Source organism: Sciurus carolinensis, chromosome 5 (genome assembly GCF_902686445.1).
Source record: "Sciurus carolinensis chromosome 5, mSciCar1.2, whole genome shotgun sequence".
Lineage (NCBI taxonomy): Eukaryota > Metazoa > Chordata > Mammalia > Rodentia > Sciuridae > Sciurus > Sciurus carolinensis.
The window spans coordinates 135,796,459-135,820,106 of record NC_062217.1 but is presented as its reverse complement, the minus strand read 5'-3'; the positions used below and the strand labels follow the sequence as shown (position 1 = coordinate 135,820,106).

General features: G+C 40.6%; 1 protein-coding gene across 1 annotated transcript in view; it reads left to right on the top strand.

The window, feature by feature from the left end:
- Positions 1–23,648, top strand: part of Grid1 (glutamate ionotropic receptor delta type subunit 1) — a 745,266-nt gene that overhangs the window by 689,762 nt on the left and 31,856 nt on the right. The window contains exon 13 of the mRNA XM_047551889.1: positions 4,692–4,887. Coding sequence (XP_047407845.1) covers positions 4,692–4,887 — 196 coding nt within the window. The remainder of the gene's footprint in view (positions 1–4,691; positions 4,888–23,648) is intronic.

Here is a 23,648-nt window from a genome sequence, read left to right as displayed (position 1 = left end):
CTTTGGTTTTTTTGGGATTGGCTTATTTCACTTAGCATGATATTCTCCAATCCCATCCATTTATCTGCAAATGCCATAATATTATTCTTTTTTATGTCAGCCTGGGTTTAGACTTCCCAAGGTCATCATGTTAGTTATCCTAGGTTCTTAAAGTGTATGCTGTTAAAAAGACCACACACTATTAGGTGCTGATAGGAAGCATTTGCATGTATCTTGGTATTGAAATAGAAAGAAGATGGGCCTCAGCTTTCTTATCAAAGAGACAAATGGCCTGATGGGGAGATCTGATCCTGGAATATGAGACATGCTGCCTTCCCACACCTTCTTTCATCAAGGTGTGACCACCCCAGTCAGTATCCATAACTCCATCACATAATTCTATTTGGGTTACTTATTGGCAGTCTAACAGGAAAGCTGGCATTTATTGAACATTGATTATGTGCTGAGTACATGCCTGCGATCATTAATGTTTGCCAACCCTGTGAGATAGTAATGAGTTATGAAAACTAAGACCTTGGTCATCAAATGACTTGCCTCAGTCAGTGGGTCTGGAACTCACATTCATTAGAGTCACAGACTGCTGAGCACCAACCCCAGAGTTTCTGATTCCATAGGTTTGGGTTGGAAACCAAGAATCTGCCTGTCTCATAAGGACCCAGGTGTTAGTGAGACTACAGTCCGGGGACCACTTGGAGAACTACTGGAATATGTTAAACAGATAAAGTGTTCAGAGGCAGTTTTCACCCTTTGCCAGTTTTCTGAACCTATGTCTTTTTAACTGGTAAAAATTGCCCCATGATGTGTGTCCCACATGATCCATGTTTCCTCTGCCCATCAGGGTCTTCTCTGGAAATCTCTTCTCTTCCTACCCCTTGGTAGGAAGTGCCCTACCCCTTGGTTCTTCACCTGGCTACTCCACCCATCCCGCTGGCTCAGCTTAATGCCTCCTTTTAAGAAGAGCTTCCCTTAACTCTGGCCAAGGATTAGCAGCTCCTCCTGTGGTTCTGGGATCCCCCATATGAACCTGTATTTCCATCCCACTTGCATTGTTCACTGTTGTTTTCCTTCTCTGTCATTTACCCACTTCCTGCTCCAAACCCCTGGAGGATGCTCACCATTCATCCATGCTCTAGGTGCTACTGTGCCTTATTGAGTAGATATCCAGGAATTTGGGGGTAAATAACCAATGGAATTGACAGAAACCCCACCTGTGATGGGCAGGTACATCCTTCATCTTTCTGAAGTGCGAGCACCTGGGCACTTGTTAGCAGTTGTAGCTGAAGAGACTGGCTTCAGAGAAATGCTGAATTTAGTGTGCTGTCAACACCACCTCCTCCTGGCCAGGCTTCCTTTGCTTTTTTGGATGGGTGTCCTATCTAGCTTCAACATCTGTCTTCTGCTGACTGCCAGCACTGGCTTGGCAACCTGGATGACTGGCTGTCCTTGCTCTCCTTTATTCTTCCCTGGGCACCCCTTCCAAAACCATGCACTCTGACAAGAGAAAACTGCCCAGGGAGATGATGGCTTTGGTATTTGACTAATTGGTCCTCTTTTCCAACCCCCAGATAATTGTTTATAGGTTTGTCCACCTCAGAATATTATGGTAGCACCTACTATGTGTGGGTCATGCTAGTGATCTTGGAAACCTTTTTTGAATGAGAGAGTTTGCATCTGTGATAGAGATATCTTTGCACCATTCGTGTCTATGAGAGGTGATGGATCAAGCCATAGGTCTTGGTGGTGAGATTGGCATGAGGAAGATCAAGGTGATGTTCAGGTATGGGAGCAATGGGCTATACTGAGATGGAAAGAGACTACGGAACCATAAACATACAGGTTGCCTGGTTGTCATCCAGAGATGCTCCCCAAGCCTGTGGCCATGGGTGCTATTGTGAATAAATACCAGGACTAGAGAGGAAATCTCCATTTCAAATGCGTGGATGAAACAGGAGTGCAGAGCTCTCTCTGGCAGTTATGCATTCATTCCATACTCAGGGAAAATGCAGTAATTTAGAGTAGTTCAGTATTTAGACTCAACTGTGTAATTCATCCTGATGTTTCCCATTCATCAAAGCCTTGTGTTTGTTTGTATTACCATGAGAAAAATTTTTAAAATGTGTTAAAAAAAAAAGATTTCCCCTCCTTTCATTACAGGCAAATTACGACAGAGTTACAACCCTTGGGGCCCTTCAAGCAAAGGAACATCTTGCTTCAATTAGATATAAATAATGAACAATAATTAGAAAGATTCCTTCATCGAATTTGTTATTTTATGTTTCCTTTCATCTGCAATGTATTGAAATGAATACCGAGCTCTGTTTCTGGGCCATGTAGCAGGAACTGAAGGAATGTTATGGGATATGTCTCCAAAACAGGAGGAAGCATTCCACTCACTGCTGGCCCTTCTGCTAGGAAGGCAGCCATCAGGGCTGCATCCAGACCACAGATGCAAAGATGGGGCTGCCTCAGCTCCAGTCTTCCTGATTCTTACAATCTCCTGGGGACTCGGATGTATATGGCACTAGCTTCTGGTTTCCAAGCACTGAATGAATCAGGCACTGCTCTGAAAACTGAAGACACATCCATTTCATCCTCCTTGTGAACCTCCTGTTATTTAGGCTTTGCTTCTGTCCCTAATTTTAATAATTAGAAACTGAGGCACAGAGAAGCTGCAGTATTAGTGATGGTGGGACTGGGAGGCAAGGCAGGTAGCCGGACTCCAGAGTCCTTGCTTGTCCTCACTCTGGAATGCTGTCCTCTGGAATCCCAGTGAGCTTATACTACCTGAGAAGGCTGCAAGGTGTGGAGAGAGCACAGGGAGGTGAGGGATGGGGATGGCTTCCCATGGGGAAAGGCAGCAGCTGTATCTTTAAGGGGCTTTTGGAAGAGGATGGGTGCATGACTGAGATAAAGATATTTCAGGCAAAGGAAGTTGCATGGCCTGGTGACATAGAAGGGGAGTGGGTGGCATTTCTAATTTTAAGATTGGCTCTGGTGCTGTGTGAGGGTGAAACAACTACCAAAAATGAGCCTGGAAGTTGGAGGGTTGTGTAGGTCAGGTTGGGAAGATGGGTTCTTCCCTTGGGAATAGTAACTCAGTGAGTCGTAAGGGTAATGATGAGAGAGAGAAAGAGAGACTGAGATTTCCAGAAGAGAAATAAATAAAGAGTGATCAGGTTAGAGCCTGGAGAGAGCCTGGATCCCCATGGGGATTTTTGACTTTTGCAAATCTGTCTTACATGTGACACTCTTAGCACACTGTGCTGGGTACTGCTCTTCCAGGGGTAAGTACTTTGTACAAATTGGTCCTTCCTACTCTGACTACAGACAGTCTCGACTTAACAATGTTTCAACTTAGGAATTTATGACTTTAAGATGGTGTGAAAGTAATAAGCATTCAGTAGAAATTGCACTTTGAATTGTGAATTTGGACCTTTTCCTGGGCTAGTGATACATGGTATGGTCTGCCCTTAGGATGATGGGCAGCAGCAGGCACTCTGGCTCCCAGTCAGTCATGTGATCATGATGGGAAGCAGCCCATGATCTACAGAGTGCTCTGTTGCCAGGGTTTTTTGGTTATAGATATTTCAATAAATTGCATGAGATGTTCAATGCTTTATTCTAAAATAGGTTTTGTGATAGATGATTTTGCTCAACAACAGGCTAATGTAAATCTTCTGAGGGTGTTTTAAGGTAGGCTAAGCTAAATTGATAGGATAGGGGTATTAACTGCATTTTCAACGAATTGACATCTTCAAAATAAGATGGATTTACTGGGACAGGACCCCATCTTAAGTTGAGGTGAATATACATTTCTATTTCTAGAAAGAAGTCTCTTCCTCCTTCCCAGCTCAGATGCCTGTTCTCAGGCAGCTGATGGGTCTTCCTGATGCATCCTGCCCACTCAACATGCACCTACCACAGTGACCATGACCACATCTCTTCCACCTACAACAGGCCCCTGGGTGTGCTTTGTTTAAACTTTGCCATCTTTTAAATAATGCCAACATTTGAAAATCATAAGATGTCAAGTAAAAAAGTCCAATTTTCTTTATTTTTCTGAGAAAAACAGATTGGTTGGAGGTTGGTGCTCAAAGTCAGTAACTGGCTGTAACCCCAGCACATCTGTAAACTTTGGAAGGGAAGCTTTTTAATTGACCCAGCCTCACAGCATGTATCTGCCCCACACTAGCACCAAATGTCAAGGGCTAGTCATTGTCAGTCATTGTCACTATCATCATCATCATCTTTCTTCCTGACATGGTTCTTTCCTACCACAGCCTCTGTGGGCATTCAAGTCAGACCTTCAGTAATTAATGTCTTGTGTTGCCCTGACCCTTATGTTGTGATTATTTGTCTAGACACCTATTTCTACAGCTGGACTCTGAGCTTCCTGAAGGCAGGGATCATGTCTACTCACCTTATTCCTCGAGCTCAGCACAGGACCTGGCTTTATGTATTCAATGATAGTATTGATTAATCTGCACAAAGGAACATACCCATGATAGACTGAAGTCAGGCAAGTCCTGCTCCAGTCTGAGGGACTTGTGCTGTTGGACAATGGGTGGAAGAATGTGGACTGTGGGACATGGTGGGGCTTGGAGTTCAGGAGGGGTTTGCAGCCTACTTATATCCCTGTAGTGTGCAGTGTGCAGCATGTACCCACACTTTGCTGCCTTTCTGCATTTCAGGACGTTCCAGGACCTGTCCAAACAAGTGGAGATGTCTTATGGTACCGTCCGGGATTCTGCCGTCTACGAGTACTTCCGCGCCAAGGGCACCAACCCCCTGGAGCAAGACAGCACATTTGCCGAGCTCTGGCGGACCATCAGCAAGAATGGAGGGGCTGACAACTGTGTGTCCAATCCCTCAGAAGGCATCAGGAAGGTAGGCAGGAGTTGGTCCCTAGGCACATGTACTGGTATGGAGCTATGGGTGTGGCTATCCCTGAAGACAGAGGTACCTTCCCAGAGGCCTTGGAATAACACTGTCATCTGCAAGGTAATCCATTATCATATTCTTTAGGTAGATGCCCGTTCTTGGCTGTGGAAGCAGAGGGGCTGCTTATTATGTACCTTCTGAGTTGCCAAGGAGTGCTGGTCAGAGGGGCGTAGGCATTTTAGCCAGAGCGCTGGACCTCTGTCCTCATGGACTCACGGGATGGTGGTACAGAGGTGCCTGTCCACCACAGGTGAGAACACTCAGCAAAAGCAGAAACATAGTATTGAGTGAGAGGTGGAGGGCGTTGGGGGAGGAGCTGCAGGAGGGTGGGCACATGGTGGGTCAGCCAGGGGATTGGGATAGTGAAGAAAATACACAGGGCAAGGGCTGGCCAGGCAGGCTGGGCACATCTTCACAGCTATACTGTCAAGAAAAGGTATGCTTTGGAGGTAGCATTAAGAACAGCAAGCCTGAGATGGAACTTGTACTGGGAAGAACCTCTGAGGGACAAGTGGGAAGAGGCCAGAGCTAGAGAGGAAGGGTGATAAAGGCCATCACCCTCTTCAGCAGCATGTTTTTTTTTTTTAATTTTATTTTTTAAATTTATTTTTATTATAAACAAATGGGATACATCTTGTTTCTCTGTTTGTACATGAAGTAGAGGCATACTATTTGTGTAATCATACATTTACATAGGGTAATAGTGTTAGATTCAGTCTGTTATTTTTTCCATCCCCCCACCCCTCCCACCCCTCTTTTCCCTCTATACAGACCCTCCTTCCTCCATTCTTGCCCCCCTCTTACCCCCCATTATGTGTCATCACCTGCCTATCAGCAAGATCATTCATCCTTTGGTTTTTTGAGATTGGCTTATCTCACTTAGCATGATATTCTCCAATTTCATCCATTTGCCTGTAAATGCCATAATTTTATTATTCTTTGTGGCTGAGTAATATTCCATTGTGTATATATACCACAGTTTCTTCATCCATTCATCAACTGAAGGGCATCTAGGTTGGTTCCACAATCTGGCTATGGTGAATTGAGCAGCAATGAACATTGATGTGGCTGTATCTCTGTAGAATGCTGATTTTAAGTCCTTTGGGTATAGGCCAAGGAGGGGGATAGCTGGGTCAAATGGTGGTTCCATTCCAAGTTTTCTAAGGACATTGCTCCTTTATTTCAGTTGATTTCCTATGGTGACCTGATTTGAGCATTATTATCCCATTATACATATGAGGATCAGAGACACAGTCACACTTCCAGTTAGGCTCTGGCTCCTTGATTCCTGGCGGTCCAGGCCGAGGTTTAGGCACTTATCTGCTGTGTGCTTCTGTGTAACTCTTGAAGGTCAACGGAGAGGGAAGTGGTGGAAAGGCAAGTGCCATAAGGCTGTTGCTGGTGGAGGCTTCCTCCTATCCAGGGACCCAGCATGAGGTGGCTGGGGTCATCCATGGGGAGTCCAGAAAAGATGAGCAGCCCTGGGGCCAGCATTGCAGCTACTCCCTACTCGACTGCCTCAGTGTCACCTCTCATCCTTCCCCAGGCTACCCTCTCCCCACCTCTGAAGAACCTTCTTTCTCTCATACCCATGGTCTCTTTCTCTCTCTCCTTCTGCCCCCACCCCACACTTCCCTCCACTTAGTGACTACTTGGCCTTACTACATGTAAGAACAGCTTGGGGAAAATTTGGGGGCCACCAGGGCTCACTGCCCTGCTCTTTAGGAGGAAAAGTGTCCTGGGAAAGTTACTGGCCCCTCCCTCCCAAGAAAGCTTTAGGGCATCCAGGGTGAGGGTCCTGAGCCCTGATTGGGAATCTCCTGGGTATCAGGGTAGAGCGTGGCCTCAGTTGTATGGGTCCTGGAACTGGGAACATGTTCTCAAGTAACCATTGATTGGGGGACTTTTTCTTTAGCTATGTTGAACAGCAGAATGTGTCCAGGCTTTGGAGCCTGACGTACTTGAGTGTGAATCCCAATTCTACAACTCGCCAACAGTGTGAATGGAACATGCCATTCTCGCTGTCTGGAGCTTCTCACAGTTGAGAGAAGCCTGGGCAACTTCCTATTTGGGGGTCTCTTTAGAGATTTAAATATCTTTTTAAAAAAACGTGTTATGATAGATTTTGAATGTTTGCATTGAACCAAAGTAATGGAATTCAATGTATTGTGATATTCTCATGCTTACAAGATTTATTAGACCCTCTTAATTCTTAGTGCACCACAAAGGATGGCTCTGTAGTCTAGTTAGAGAGTCTCCTTTCTTCCCTGACAGCGAGTCTTTGTAGTTGCAGGTGACCTCATTTAGAAACAATGATCACAAAGTTGATTTAAGCCATCTGCAAGTGTGCAGACTCAGTCGAATGGGCTTTGAGTTCCCTCTCCCAGCCTTCTTTGTCTCAGAAAGAGCCTATCCTCCACCCACAAAGGATCTTATGAAGATTCATTGCAACATGCTACAAAAAATAAAAACACTTCTTAGAAAAGTTAGCTACTTTATCACAAGACACTTTAAAGAGGGAATATTTACAACATGTATAATCAATACTGTATTAATATCAAGAATATATCATGAACATTTACAAATCAGTAAGAAAAGCTCAAACAATTTAATAGAAAAATGGGCAAAAGACTTGCACAGGTCTTTCACAGAAAAGGCAATACATAAGGCTGATAATCATAGAAAAGGATGCTCGGAGTCATTAGTGATCTGCAAATGCAAATCAAGACCATAAAGATATATCATTTTACACCAATTAGACTGGCATAAAATAAGAGGTGGTGAAGAGGATGTGGAGTAACAGGTGCTTAATTGGTGGTGGGAGTGTGCTCAGTACAACCACGTTGGAAAAGAGTTTATCATTCTCTTATAAAATGGAATATTGTGTACCTTACAGCCCAGCAATTCCAATCTGTGTATCCACCCAAAATAAATGTGTACATGCACTCCTGGAGACAAGTAAAACCATGGTAGCATTGCTTGTAGAGCCAAAACCCTGAAAGCAATCCAAATGACCATTAACAGGGTAAAAAATATTATCTGCAATGAAATGAATGAACTACAGCTGCAGTGAATAGTATGGATGAATCTTAGCAGAATAATATTGAGCAAAAAAGCATAGAGGCAATTTCATATAGGTCAACTAATAGAAAATAACATACACCATCACACCCTTTTAAAAATGTATAAAAAATCCTCATATACACATCCACAGTAATGATAAAATAGAAGATTCACCATAGTGGTTGTTCCAGATGGGAGGTGCCGAGCAACAGGAAGGAGAGAAACATATTGTTGGATGTAAGTCAGAGTCAGTGTTAGGTTTAGACTAGCAGGGGTTTTATTTTTATTTTTCATTTCTCATTATGATAAGTAGCAAATGATTTATTTATAAAAGAGGGACATGCCTGCACAAATGGACATATGCCCTAAAGCAAGTGTTGTGATTAATACCATTCTGTGCATCTACCTGCTATTCCAAATAAATAAACCTAGAGCAAATCAGGCAGAGTTTGGCTCCCCATGCATGCCATCCCTTTCCTTTCTTGCAAGATCTGAGCGCCTGCCTTGGTTGTTTTAGGAAGGAAAACATACACCATTAAACGCCCACCTAGAGGATGATAAATCTGGAGTTGGGTCATCTGGGAAATACCTCCTTCTCCTCCTGCTGGCCACAGTCCATTGGTGGCACATCAGAAGTTGTTCACTGTCTGGTGGTATTTAGGATCTCACTGACTAAAGAAGGGATATATGCTATACTGAATAAGTCAGTATAAAAGTAAATAGTGAAGGATGCAAATAAAGGACTCCTTACTAATACCTATAGCTTCCTGGTACAGAATCTGATCTCTTTCAGTTCATAGGATGTGTTACTTTTATGACATAATCATTTTATATACCCCAAAATGACTTTGGGGTCACAAATCTCCCTCTTGCATTTGGATCTCCAAGGAAAAACATAACTCCCAGTGCTAGATGAATGTTAAGGGTTTTATAACTAGTGTCATAAAAGTAAGTTTATAGTATTGTCAGAAAATGAAGTGTACTGCATTTTTTTATTGGAAAAAAGATCTCGGACTCACTCTAGAATCTTCCTTCTTCATGTGCTACTGGACTGAAATGCTTCCTCTGTCCTGTGTCTATAGACCTGTCCATCCCTGCATCCCCAGATAATAGATTCAGCTACCTTATAAGTTCCTGGGCCTGCAACAGACCAGGCTGGAGATGGTCATGCCCTAAGTACAGACCATGACTTAAATCCAGAAACCATAAGGAAAAACCAAGCCAATGGGAAAATGGTCTTGAGCATAATATTTCAGGTAGAAGCAGTCCCTTCATATCTTAGAACCTGCTTCTGGGCAGGGCAGGCAGCCTGGAAAAGGTAAGGAGCTACCCACCAAGGGACTTATGGAAACTTCTTTAGCCACAGAAGGACAATCACACTTCTAATTTCCAATTGCTCTTTGGTGACTCTGGCTCCATTTCCAGAGAGTATGAATAGTGGTGCAATTATCTAATTGGTACTAAAGTCAAGGGGTTTGGTGTCTGGGTAACCTTGAAGCTGCTATTATTTTGGAGTACTGCAGCCTTTAATGACTTGAAACCAATTTAGGTGGGATATTACTCAGCAAAAGACAATCACTTTCCTACAGTATTGAAACTGAAAAAAGGTTTTGTCATGGTTGTCTCATGACTGGGATCTACTTCTTCAAGCCAGTGCCACTCAGAGAAGGAGTACAGAGCTTACTGGGTCCTGCTGAAAAGAACAAGAAGGAATTTGGAAGGAGAGGGAAATTTTATTTATTAAGAGACTTCAACACAGACTTTTTACAACAAACCTGCTTGTCATCCAGTATGTCTCAATAAATACTGTTTTGTTCCTGAATGAGTCATGTGTTGGCTGCCTGACTGAGCAGAGATGGAGAAATCAGGGACATAGTTCCTGCCCTCAGTTAACAGATTACCTTCCTTAGATTGTATGATGGGAAGGGAAAGGAGAATAGCTCTGGGTTCTTTGCATGCTTGTTTCTTGATAGCTTTCTCTTAGGGAGGAGACCCTCCTTTAGTCCTAATTTATGTGTCACAGAAAGAGGGGAGAGGAGCTGCCTTCACTCATCTTAGTCATATACACCGATTAGACCCAAGAGCGACTAGACTTAGGTTGGCAAGCCATGGTCCAAATCTGTTTTTTAAATAAAGTTTTATTGAAAACATCCGTGCCCGTTGATTACATAACATTAATGTCTGGTTTCCTGCAACATCAGCAGAGTCCAATAATGTCAGAGACTATATGGCCCTTAAAGTTTAAAGTATTTGTTATCTATCCTTGTATAGAAAAAAAAAAATTGAAGACTGTTGATCTAGAGCAGAGCACTACACTGTCTAGCAGGCTGTAGATGCCACTAAGATCTTACAGTCTTGCTCTACACCCTGTACCAGCTTCCAGGCATCTCTAGTAACCCACCTCTAGCTTGTACCATCTAGAAGAATGTGGTCTCTGCCTTTCTCATCCCTTCCAGGTCTCGCTCTGGTGGCCTAGGAACTTCTCCCTCACTATACTAGGACCCAGCTTTCCTGATGGTTTGTCCTAGTCTTCCTTTGGAATCTCTTGAGCAGTCTCTGGGCACCAATCAAATGATTTACATACATTATTCTTATGTCATCTTCAGCAGAGTATTTGATTATTATTATTTCCATAATGTAGAAATGGGGCCAGTGGGATTGGAATCTCAGAGAGATTGACTTGCCCAAGGTCACACAGACATGTGGAAATAGTGGCACAGTCACCACATCCTCCTGCAACCTTGCCTCTTCCCACAGCATAACATGGCCATTTCTGTCCCTCAGTGTATTTCTGCTTCTTTGCATGGTCTTCACTTGTGCTTTTATTTTCCTTCCACTTTCACACCAAAGTAAAAAGATATATACTTGGGTTCCATTTTTAAAAGCCTTACCTTCCATGTGTCATAGCAAAGATAATTTAAGCATATGATTTTATCTTTTGATTTCCAAACTATTAAAATTATCAGTTGGAGAAACTTTGAGATGCAGAATTGAGCTGAAAGTGGTTCAAATTTATATGATAATAACTGTTTCACATGAAATCAGACTTTAATGTTCCTGGGTTTTTTTTTTTTTTTTTTTTTTTTTCCTGTAGCTTGATCAACTCCATCAAGACAATCCAGCATAACCCAATTTCTGTGCAGTGCCAGGCTGACCTGGACTGCCAATTGATTAAGCCTTTCCATAAATCAGACCTAATATTTAATAACATTGTCAACTAGAATATAGTGTTAATAGTTTAAATGTCAATCTTTACAGCTCATTGAGCTCTTTGAATAAATAGATGAGTAGCTTGTCTCAGACCCTGTGGCTAGAGATAGTATTTTTCAGAGGGAAGTAGCTTTTGAGGCCAGCAGTCTTCACAGAGGGTGGTTTTTTCCACTCAGTGAATATCGCTGAGGTCATAAAGTGTGAATGCAAATGCAGAGAGAAAACGGGCCCACAAATCTTATTTATTTCTACCACCGATCTAACGCTTGCTCTGGCACTACCTCTCAGCACCTGCATTTGCTCCCAGCCTCTTCCTTTCTGCTCCATGAGGAGGGCTGCTTTCACTGCACACTCTCCCTGCTGAGCGGCAGGGACAGTATTTGTGGCAGGAAAAGTGGTCCTGGAAGGATGACAGTCTTCCATGGAAAGATCAGGAACTTCAGTTCCCCACAGCGCCCTCCATCTGAAAGGAGTGTGGTGTAGGGGGGTGGCCTTGTGTGAGGCAGTGTCCTGGTTCAGTGGAATGCTGGGGATTCCTCCTGAGGAGGGGAGAGGGCTGCATGGGATGGCACTTCTTTGTGTTTTGGGACTGCTGGATTCAAAGATCAGGAAGGTTTGGCCCAGATAATGGGAGAAGTATAGTTCTGACTTCTCAGCAGCTTTCTGCAGTGGAAACAACAGCATTGCTCTTGGTGGCAGTGTGTCTCAAGGCACAAGTTTTGTCCTTTCTCTGCTTCCAAATCAATGTGGTTTGGGGATTCCAAAAGCCTCCTTCCTTCCCAGCCACTCACGTCAGGTAGTCTTTCATTTCCACACCTTTGGTAACTGCCTAAAAGCGCTGTTTCCATTTTACAGGTTGGATGTCCCCTTCTCTTTATTCATTCATTTATTTATTCATATAGTCATCCATTCAAGAAATGTAGTTTCAGTAGTTTCTGCCTAAGAGTTAGGAAATGTGAGCTTCAATTCCACTTTCAACCTGATTTGATCTATGACTTTGAGCTAGTGAATTCACCTTTTTGAACCATCTGTGAGACTTCAGAAAAGCCTGCCCAGCTTAGATACGAGTTTACTTATGCATAAAGTCTGAAGCATCCAGTGTGGATTATTGCCTAAGGTGTGCATTCAGTAGATATCAGCACACTGCCTTAGTATCTACCATATGTTCAGAAAATAAGATTAAAGAAACAAAGAAATAACATTTAGTCTTTTCATGCAATATAGTTGACATACAGTAAGAAGCACACATAAAAAGTATGCATCTCATGAGTTAAGACAGTTACATACATTGTATAATCACCACCCAAAACAAGATATAGTACCTTCAACATTTTCTCCTCACTTTCTAGACACCCCCCCTCAACCCTGAGGCAAGCACAGATTTCCAGCAACACAGATTAAGTATACCCATTCTTGTTGTTCATGTAAATGGAATTACATAGAACATATATATGCATTTCTGTTTAGCCTGTTTCACTCAACAAAATGTCTATGGCATTTACTCATGAAGTCATGGATAGCAGTATTATACTATGTTTTTCCTTTCTTTTTTTTTTTTGAGTAATATTCTGGTTTAAGAAAAAAAATTTCTAGCAAGTGTCTGTCTCAAAATAAAAAGGACTGAGAATGTAGTTCAGTGGTAAAGCACCCCTGGGTTCAATCCCCAATACCAAAATAAATAAATAGATAAATTAATTAATTAAAAAATAACAAAAAAGAAAAAGAGAAATCTTAATTTATCTCTTTTCCAATTGATATATATTTTCATTATGAATAAGACAGTATGAATATTCTTCTATAAGTCCTGTGTAGAGATATTTCCAGTTTTCTTTGCTAAATGCAAAAGGGTGAATTCTGAGGTGGTGGGGTAGATTTGTTTTCCCTATGGTATGAAAGTGTTTAACCACCTCCCACGTGGTCATGTAATGCACTGCTTATGTAACTGTATGTAACTGTAAGTCACTGGGCATCCCAATCAACATTAGCACCGCCAGTCTTTGGACTGGCTAAATTGCAGCCAATTTTAATTTTTGGCTAAATTATAGCCAATCGAGTGGGTGTGAACAGATAATCTCATTATTGTTTTAATTTGGTGACGGGTGATGTTGAGAACTTTCATATACTTATTGCCCATTCATATATCTTCTTTCAGAAATGGGAGCTTGAGTCTTTGGTTAATTTTTATTGGGCCCTTCATCTTTTCATTGCTGATTTATATGAGTTTTTAATATATTCTGGATGTAAGTCCTGGATGAAATATAAGTATTACAAATATAATTCTCAGTCTGTAACTTGCCCATTCGTTTTCCTAATGGTATCTTTTTGAGAAGTACAGATTTTTAATTTTGATAAAAAGCTATATATCATTTCATTCTTTTCTTTTATGGTTAATGCTTTTTGTGTCCAGCCTAAAAGTTTTGCCTAATCTGAAGTCCCAAGTTTTCTTTCAGAAGTTCTTACTTTTAGTTTTATGGTGGTTCTGAAATTAATATCATGTATGGAATAAGCAAGTGATCCTGGTTCACTTATTTCTATACATGTGTGCAATTGATCTAGCATCATGTGTTAAAATTTCCTGTGCTTATTCAAAAAATAGATGAGTTAACTTGATTTGAAATCAGCAGGTCAGATATACACTAGTCTGTTTCTGGATGCTGTACTGTTTCATTAATCTGCCTATTGCTATGACAATACAAAACTGATCATGGTAGTTTCATAATAATTTCTTAAGTTAGGTAGTATCAGTCTTCCAGTTTGGTTCTTCTTTTATAAGATCGGGCAATTCTGGATCGATCCCTTGCATTTCCATTTAAATTTTAGAATCATCTTGCTAGTTGCTTCAGAAAACAAACTATTGCATTTTGATAGCTGTTACATTTAACATGCAGATAATTAGAGGGGAAATTAATTTTTTTATAATACTAAATCTAAGAACATGGTTTTTACAGTAAATGAAATTAAATTGACTTCATTATTTTTTGCTGTTATTTTTATATTTTATGGATCTCAGTTTTATGTAAAAAATATTTTCTTCTATTTCCTTTGGTTATTCTTTGCCCTTACGTATAGTATTTTAATGTGAATACTTAGATAATTCATTTTGTACTTGTTTTCTTCCCTCATATAGGAAATAGAGCTATACCTTTCCCCCTAAGCACTGTTTTTGCTCCATCCTTTGAATTTTGTATTATGTGTTTTCATTCTCCGCTTAAAATGTGAAGTCCTTAGAGATAGCAATAATGTGTTGCACCTTTCAAAAAAGCCAGAAGAAAGGATTCTCAAAGTTTTCACCATCAAGAAATGTTGTTTGAGGACATAAATAGGTTTAACCTGATTTAAACATTACACAATGCATATGTGTCTCAAACATGACATGGGACCCTATTAATATGTATAATTATGATGTCTTCTTATGTATCAGTTAAAAATAAATTAAAAACAAAGTAGAAATATTAAAAAAGTTTTTGAAAAATGAAGTCTCAGACCATTTTTCTTCAGGGTATCCCTATTGAGTTCTGAAGGATGGCACATGGCTGTGGTTGAATGTGGAAAAGCCCCTGGGGTCACAGAGCAGGACTTTATCCACCCAGTGAGGGCAAAGGCATCCTTTGATGGTTCCATCATGCACACACATCTTATAATCCATATATCTCTGTGCCCTTTCTGTTTTGAAGATGGAAGTGTAAGAATGAGAGAAAACTGCCAAGCAGGATATGAAATATACAGAAAGGCAATGGAGCTCACAGAGGTAGAAAAGACAGTTGAGTTCCATGAGGACAAAACCCAGTTGTGCTCCCACTAAATGTATAGTTGGCTTGTTGGAGAAGGAGGCAGTGGTATTTTCATTGTTTAACAATTGCTCTCTTCAAAACCCTTCCTATGGTCTTAGGCCTCAGCCACCTAGGTTCTAGATGCTGCAGACAAGTAAACATCGCTGAACCCCCTTCACCTGCTTTAACTGTGCTCCAGCCCAACTCCAAAATTCACTTAAATATCCCCCAATCATTTCAACTGTTAAAATAAAAAGCAGTTTGAGAGAAAAAAGGCTTTAGGCTATATGTTTATAATTTACATGTAATATGTAACCATTAAGAAAAGCTTAAAATATTCCAGAAAGTAAAAAAAATTAAAATAAGCAGAAGAAATCCAATTAGCATCTTTTTTTTCCTACCTAAATAGGATTCTGGGCATTCTTTTGCATATTTATGTCTTCTTCTTTGAATTTCTATCAAAGTTTTCTATAATTATGATGTTATAGAAAATATATTTTATCCTCCATTTTTCTGACACTGTTGTAAAACTTAACGAAAATCATTTAGTGGCTAATATTTCATCAAATAAATGTAAACTAATTTAAAAATTCCATTTTTGATTGTTATTTGGGTCATTTTCAAAAAATATAAATAACATTGTAAGGAATTCAGTTACTACATTTATTCGTTTAGGTTTAATTCCTGAAACTGGAATTTGATGACCAAAAAGATATAAATGTTTATAATTCTTGACAAAATATTACTGAGTATTGCCAAAAGCAGGATTTTGAATGAGTTACATTCTCATTTTTAAAATTAAAAAATATTCAGGTTTTAGTGTTTTGTTTTTTATCCTCCCATCAAATCCTTGTGATTTATATTTAGGAGAAACTTGTATGAATTAGTATTGTCTTCTTCTTTTCTCATATCCTTTATAGTATTTCTTTCTCTTCATATATGTACATATGTATTTGTGTATGTCTGTATGTTTGCCTCAATTTACTTTACTGTTCTTGGAACTAAAGTGGAGCTAAAAAAAAAAAGTCATTTTCTTTTCCAACTTTTTTTTCCTTGGCTCACATTAGGCATTGCCTTCAGAAATCGTGAAATTGTGGTGAATTTGAGGAAATTGAGTAAGATTGTGATTATAAGTCTGTGGTCATTCAATGAGGAGTGATGTGCATAAAACTTTCTTTAGATATGTATTGCTGCAGTGATTTACTATTTGAAATATTGGGTCTTTGACCACTTATCCATTTATTTGTCAACTAATACGTAAAAGTGGACGTGACACTTTTCAGTCTAAAACTGAGTTAGAATTGATGTCAGGTCAAGGGGAAGATGAAGGCTGATTAGGGTTTGGATGTGATCCTTTCCTTTCCTGCTTTACCAGGGGTTTTCTTTTCCTCCCTGGGGGCCTTGCATCCATGTCGAGACAACCAGGAGATTAATTTAATCATAATGGGCTACTTTAGAGAGGCCAGGGATGAATCAGCTGTGCGTTAAGTTTCTCCCAATCATTGCTCAACGGCACTTCAGTGCCATTGCTCACTGATGAAGAAACTGAGGTCCCAAGAGGGCAAGGACTTGCTAACGATTCAGCCGGAGTCAGTAACAGACCCACTCTTTGCACTCGGGACTTTTCCCATGCCAGCACCCTTGTCCTTATCCTTTGAATCCCTAGCAGTGGAGGAACAGTGTGATCAGAGAGAAGCCTCCGCTTGTGCCTGCCACACACATGCTCCAGTTGCTGGACTCTGAGAGGTCTTGTCTTTACCTTTGTGTATTGTGGTGCTCACAGCTTGGAGCATCACCTCTATTTGGTCTGTCAGGCTGGTTGCTGGCAATCCTAAAGGCTTGTTGGAAATGCTCACTTCCCCTGAGCCTTTCTAGGCTCCCCCTTCCCTTCCCTGCTGTGTATCCCAGAGAGCGCAGCCCAGATGTCATCTTGGTGCCCTTCTCTGTCTGTCACTGTTCTGCTAGACTTGGAGTTTCTCTAGAGTGGACGCTGCCATTTATTCATTTGTCTGTCCCCAGGAATGACCTTGGGCAGAGGAGGGCATGGGGATAGCATACATGGGCAATCAAAACCTCTTATCCTTTAACAAAAATCGAACAAAGTACATGTTTAATGCATAAGAAATGGAAGTGGGTGGGAAAGGAGCCATGAGCACCTGTCTTAAACATGAATGAGCAGGATTGCTGGGGTCCAGTTTCAAGGACACCAAGATAGGGGACGAGGGGAGGAAAGGGCAGGAGAGCTCATCCCTGGGCCGTGAGGAACTTAGTGTCTCTGGAGTTTACCATACATTGACTAAGTTGGCCCATGAATAGCCCCTTGCTGCTTAATTCTGTTTGATGGTGATTGGTTTGGGATAATACAGTCCAAAGATCAAGGAAAGCCCCCTCTGAGCCTCCCTTATTAAATTACTTTGCTTTGGGTTTTGAGCATTGCCAAGCAAATCTTGTTATGAATTCTTCAATTACTTTCTTCTGCGATTTTCATAATTTGGTAGGGTAAGCTCTGGAATCAAACCAATATCCGTGCCATCATGCTAACTTTGATTATTTTCAAGCTCCTCATTAGAGAGAGTGGGAGGATGTTGACTCCCCCTAAATCTGATTTTATTTTTCAGATTTCCTCTGCCCCGTAATTTGCTTTGAACCCAGGTCTGATAAGCTTCACCTTAGCGCTGGCTATAAATGTGGGCTGATTCCAATCTATTTGTTCCACTGAATATTATTGCTTTGGGTTTTATGACTGAAGTTTTTACATTTTGAGGGGAATTGTTTTGTTATTTGATTACATTAAAACCAAGAAGCGATTGCTGATGAAAACAATTTTGATTTATTGCATCAGCCAGCTCATTGGTCATTTTTGCTTAGCTTATTTTTTATTTCCATTTTGTTGGCATAATGTTGTTTGTCCAGGAACAAAAAGAGAGAAGGTGTGGAATGACCATAACACCTATAAAGAAATGGGCATGTGTGTGGCATTGTGCTTATGCACTCACTTTTCACATAGAGGGCATTTTATGGTATTTACATTTTTCAGATAAGGGTGGCAAAGCTCCGAAGAGTTTAGACCATTTGACCATAGATTATCTAACTCTTTCTATCATCCTTGTATTTTGTTTTTATTGCTACTATTATTTTCATTGTCATGATAAAAATGGTTGACTGTTAATGAAAATTCTTGACATTGGTATTTCTAACATGTGAAGAGTCTTCACATGGAAGAGAATTTGGAATTACTCTGTGTGACCCAGGTTCCAGACCTCAGTTAGTTAGTGGGGAATGTGATGAAGAGAACTCTCTAGAAACTGTAGACTTCACTGTCCCTGGGCTATGCAGTAGGGCCTCCATCAGGGCAGAGGATTTATCCACTATCCCTCCCAGGACTCTTTAGTGGTGAACTTTATGATTCCCCCACTTGACAACTGTAAGTCCTTATAAGAGATCCCACAGCTTATTCAGCTATGCAGGATGGCAGTTCCTTTGGATCTTTTTTGACAGAGTGTGACTTATTTTGTAGCTTCTCAGTGTGCTCCAAGGCTGTGGCACAAGCTCTTTCTCTCAAAGCTGACATTTTAGCAGAGGCCATAAAAATATACTTAGGCACAAGTGGAGTGAGAGAATGAGGCTGTTCAACATAAACCCCTGGAGGTGGTCTCCCAGCCCATTAAGGGATGTTCTTTTATATCAGTTGTGAGTTCATGCAATTTTGCTGCTTCTCTTTCCTTTCAGGATGTCAGAGTTGTTAATTCCCAACAACCCTTTATGACTAGAGAAACATTAAGTAGAGGTTGATTCAGATGGCAAAACCACCCTGGCCTCAGGGTGTAGTTTCATGGGTCTCACTTGAACTTTATCTCAACAAAGTCAGATGCTCAATTTGGAGAACATAGTGTAGTGAATAGAGTATGGGATTTGAGTCAATAAGAACCAGTTTTGGTTCTTGTATCTATCTTTTGCCAGTGTTATGGTTTGGGTATGAGATATACCCCAAAAACTCATGTGTGAGACAATTCAAGAAGGTTTAGAGGAGAAATGATTGGGTTATGAGAGCCTTAACCCAATCAGTGAATTAATCTTCTTACAACAATAACTGAGTGGTAACTGAAGGTTGGAAGAGGTGGGTAATTGGGATGTGACTTTGGGGTATATATTTTGTATCTGATGAGTGGATTCTCTGTCCCTCTCTCTGCTTTCTGATCTCCATGGGAGCCACTTCTCTTTGCCATGATGTTCTGCCTCACCTGAAGCCCTGGAATAAAGTCAACCTTCTATGTGCTGAGACCTTTGAAACCATGAGCCCCTAAAAAAATTTTTCCTCCCCTAAAATTGTTCTTGTCAGTTCTTTTAGTGACAGCAGTGAAAAAATTGACTAAAATGAAATTGGTACTGGTACCAGGAGTGGGGTCATTGCTGTGACTAACCTTACCATGTGGTTCTTAAGCTTTTGGAGCTTTTTGAAATTGGTGAGAGGAATTTTGAGATGCTTAGCAGTACAAGCTGGAAATGCTTTAGATTGTTGTAAGTGGAGCTTAATGGGCAATTCTGGAGGAAGCTCAGAAGACCAGAATGCCAACATGACTGTGCATAGTAAAGACAGGCCTCATGAGGTTTTAGAAGGAACGGAGAATACTGCTGATAATTGAAGTAGAGGCCATTTGTGTTATGTATTGACTGAGAAGTGGTCTGCATTTTTCCCATGTCCTAAGACTTCCTGTGAGGCTGATTTTTTAAAAGATGAATTTCTTAATCTGGCAGAAGAAATTTCTAGACAGCATAGCATTCAGGCTATGGCATGGATATTGCTGGTGGCTTTTAGCCAAGTTTATTGTGATATTCAGGAGCAAAAAAGAAAACAGAAAGATTTGAAAAACATAGACTTGAAAGGCAGGAGTAAAACTGGGGCAGTTGTTAAACACATTACTACCACAAAGAAATGCTAAAGACTTTGCCCAGAGACAATAAGAAAGATGGCTTGAGGGCATCTCAGGAACTGACTGATAAGACCACACCCACCTCTGGGTCAATAAAGTAAAAGTAAAAATTCTCTTGAGAAGAGACCAGTGAGGCATCCTTCTTAGGGCCTAGGAAGTTTTTTCAATGTGTTCAGATGCCCGCACACTCAGAGGCTGCTGTAGTCAGGGTTCCTGGAGGTTTTAGTACTGCTCAAGATGGCAGAAGACCTTGGCATCCATCACATGGGGCTGGTTCTGCAGGAATGCAGAATGCTAGAGTTAGGGGGTCATGGAGGCTTTAAAAGATTTCAAAGGAAGGTCTGGGAGGTCAGGAAAAGTGGAGCAGGGTTGGAGTCCCTCTGGGCAGCCCCTGAGAAGGCAAAGAGTACAGATGGGAGGAGGAAGCTGAAGCTGCAGTGGAGATCCCAGAGATTATGAAATAACCAGTTAACAGAATGAAATTAAACCCCTATCTCTCACCCTACACAAAACTCAACTCAAAATGGATCAAGGACCTCAGAATCAGACCAGAGACCCTGCATCTTATAGAAGAAAAAGTAGGTACAAATCTTCAACTTGTTGGCTTAGGATCAGACTTCCTTAACAGGACTCCCATAGCACAAGAAATAAAAGCAAGAATCAACAACTGGGATAGATTCAAACTAAAAAGCTTTCTCTCAGCAAAGGAAACTCTCAGTAATGTGAAGAGAGAGCCTACAGAGTGGGAGAAAATCTTTGCCACTCATACTTCAGATAGAGCGCTAATTTCCAGAATCTATAAAGAACTCAAAAAACTCTACACGAAGAATACAAATAATCCAATCAACAAATGGGCTAAGGAAATGAACAGACACTTCACAGAAGAAGAAGAAGTACAAACAATCAACAGATATATGAAACATCTCTAGTAATAAGGGAAATGCAAATCAAAACTACCCTAAGATTTCATCTCACTCCAATTAGAATGGCGATTATCAAGAACACAAGCAACAATAGGTGTTGGCGAGGATGTGGTGAAAAAGGAACACTCATACATTGCTGGTGGGGTTGCAAATTAGTGCAACCACTCTGGAAAGCAGTATAGAGATTCCTCAGAAAGCTTGGAATGGAACCACCATTTGACCCAGCTATCCCACTACTTGGCCTATACCCAAAGGACTTAAAATCAGCATACTACAGAGATACAGCCACATCAATGTTCATTGCTGCTCAATTCACCATAGCCTGATTATGGAACCAACCTAGATGCCCTTCAGTTGATGAATGGATAAAGAAACTGTGGCATATATATACAATGGAATATTACTCCGCAATGAAGAATGATAAAATTATGGCATTTGCAGGCAAATGGATGAAATTGGAGAATATCATGCTAAGTGAGATAAGCCAATCTCAAAAAACTAAAGGACGAATGATCTCGCTGATAAGCGGATGAGGACATATAATGGGGGGTGGGAGGGGTTAGCATTAGGTTTAGGGTTAGGTTTAGGGTTAGGGATAAGGAGTGTGGTAAGAATGAAGGAAAGAAGGACTGTATAGAGGGGAAAGAGGGGTGGGAGGGGTGGGGGAGAAGGGAAAAAATAATGAATCAAACATCATTGCCCTATGTAAACGTATGATTACACAAATGGTATGCCTTGACTCCATGTACAAATAGAGAAACAACATGTATCCCATTTGTATACAATAAAAAAAAAAAAGAAATAACCAGTAACATGACATCATCCTAGGAAAACTACAGGAATTGAGCACAGTCAAGTCAACAGAAAGGCCATTTGGGCTGCAAGCAACAAGATTATAAGGGTGGATCTATACAAACCCTTTGGAGAGAGGATAGGGGTGCCATATGCTCCAGATGCTGGACACAGAACTACAGGACTTGTTTGCCCAGCTGGATTTCAGTCTTGCTTTGGTCCCATTCCTTTTCTCTATACCCCTATTTTTCTATACCTTCATATATTGGATACTTAAAATTGCTTTTGATTTTTACAGGAACTCACAATGCAAGATTGCCTTGAGTCTCAGAGAAGACTTTGGACTTGAACTTTTAGGCAATCTTGGAACAGTTTAGACTATGGGGACTCTTGGAAATAGACAAAATGTACTTTCTCCATTTGAGATGGTCAGGAGCTTTTGGGAGCCATGGGCAGAACATTATGGTTTAGATGTGAGGTGTCCCCAAAAAGCTCATTTGTGAGACAATGTAAAGATTTAGAGGAGAAACAATTAAATTATGAAAACCTTAACCCAATCAGCAAATTAATCCCCTGACAGGATTAAATGAGTGGTAACTGAAGGTGGGTGGTGTGTGACTAAAGGAAGTGGGTCATTAGGGGTGTGCCTGTGGAGTATATATCATGTATCTGGCAAGTGGACTCTGTCTGCTTTCTGATCATCATGTGAGTTACTGCTTTCTGCCACATTATTCTGCCGTGACCTGCCTTGCCTTGAGCTGAGGAATGGAGTCGGCCTTCTATGGCCTGAGACCTCTGAAACTGTGAGCCCCTAAGTAAACTTTCCTCCCCTAAAATTGTTCTTGTCAGGTCTTTAAGTCACAGCAGCGAAAAAATTGACTAAAACAGCCAGGTTACTTGACTCTTGAAAAATAAGAATAGTAATAATGGGTTGTCCCAGAGTCATTATAAAGATTAGAGGTGAGGTCAAGGCAGTATGCCTTGCAGAGTATATTTTAACACCTTAGTATTCAAAAGGTGAGCCTTGTTCCCATAGCATCTGGGAACTTGTTAGAGATGTAAATTCTTAGTCTTTGCCACAGTTACCTCAGATAGGGATTAATTTCCAGGATATACAAAGAAAACTTAAAACATACATACACACACACACACACACACAATAACCCAATCAATAAATTAGTGAAGGAATTAAACAGACACATTTCAAAAGAAGAAATATGGTCAACCAATATATGAAAAAATGTTCAATATCTCTCGTATATTAGAGAAATACAAATAAAAACTACACTGAAATTTCATCTCAGGCCAACCAATGACTGATGTGATCCTGCAATATGTATTATCAGAAAAATGAGAGATTGTACTCCATTTATGTATGATCTATCAAAATGTATAAATGAATTCTACTGTCATGTACAACTAATTAGAACAAATAAAATAAATTTTAAAAATATAAAAAAAGAATACAAGTAATAAATGTTGGTGAGGATAGGGAAAGGGTACACTCATACACTGTTGATGGAATTGAAAATTAGTGCATCCACTCTGGTAAGCAGTACAAATTTCTCAAAAACTAGGAATGGAACAACCATTTAACCCATTATCCTACTTCTCAGTATATATCCAAAGAAGTTAAAATCAACATACTACAGTGACACAGCCACATCAATGTTTATACCAGTACAGTTCACAATAGTTAAGTTATGGAACCAACCTAGATTCCCATCAACAGATGAATGGATAAAGAAATTGTGGTGCATATACACAATGGAATATTACTCCGCCATAAAGAAAAATGACTTTATGACATTTGCCAGTAAATGAATGGATCTGGAGACTATTGGCTAAAAGAAATAAGCCAATCCCCCAAAACCAAAGGTCAAATAATTTCTCTGATATGTGGCTGCTAACCCATAATGTGGGAAGTGGGGGATTAGACAAAGGGGAATGACAGGAAGTAGGGTGGATAGGGATAGGAAACACACTAGAATGAATCCGATATAACTTTCCTACGTACA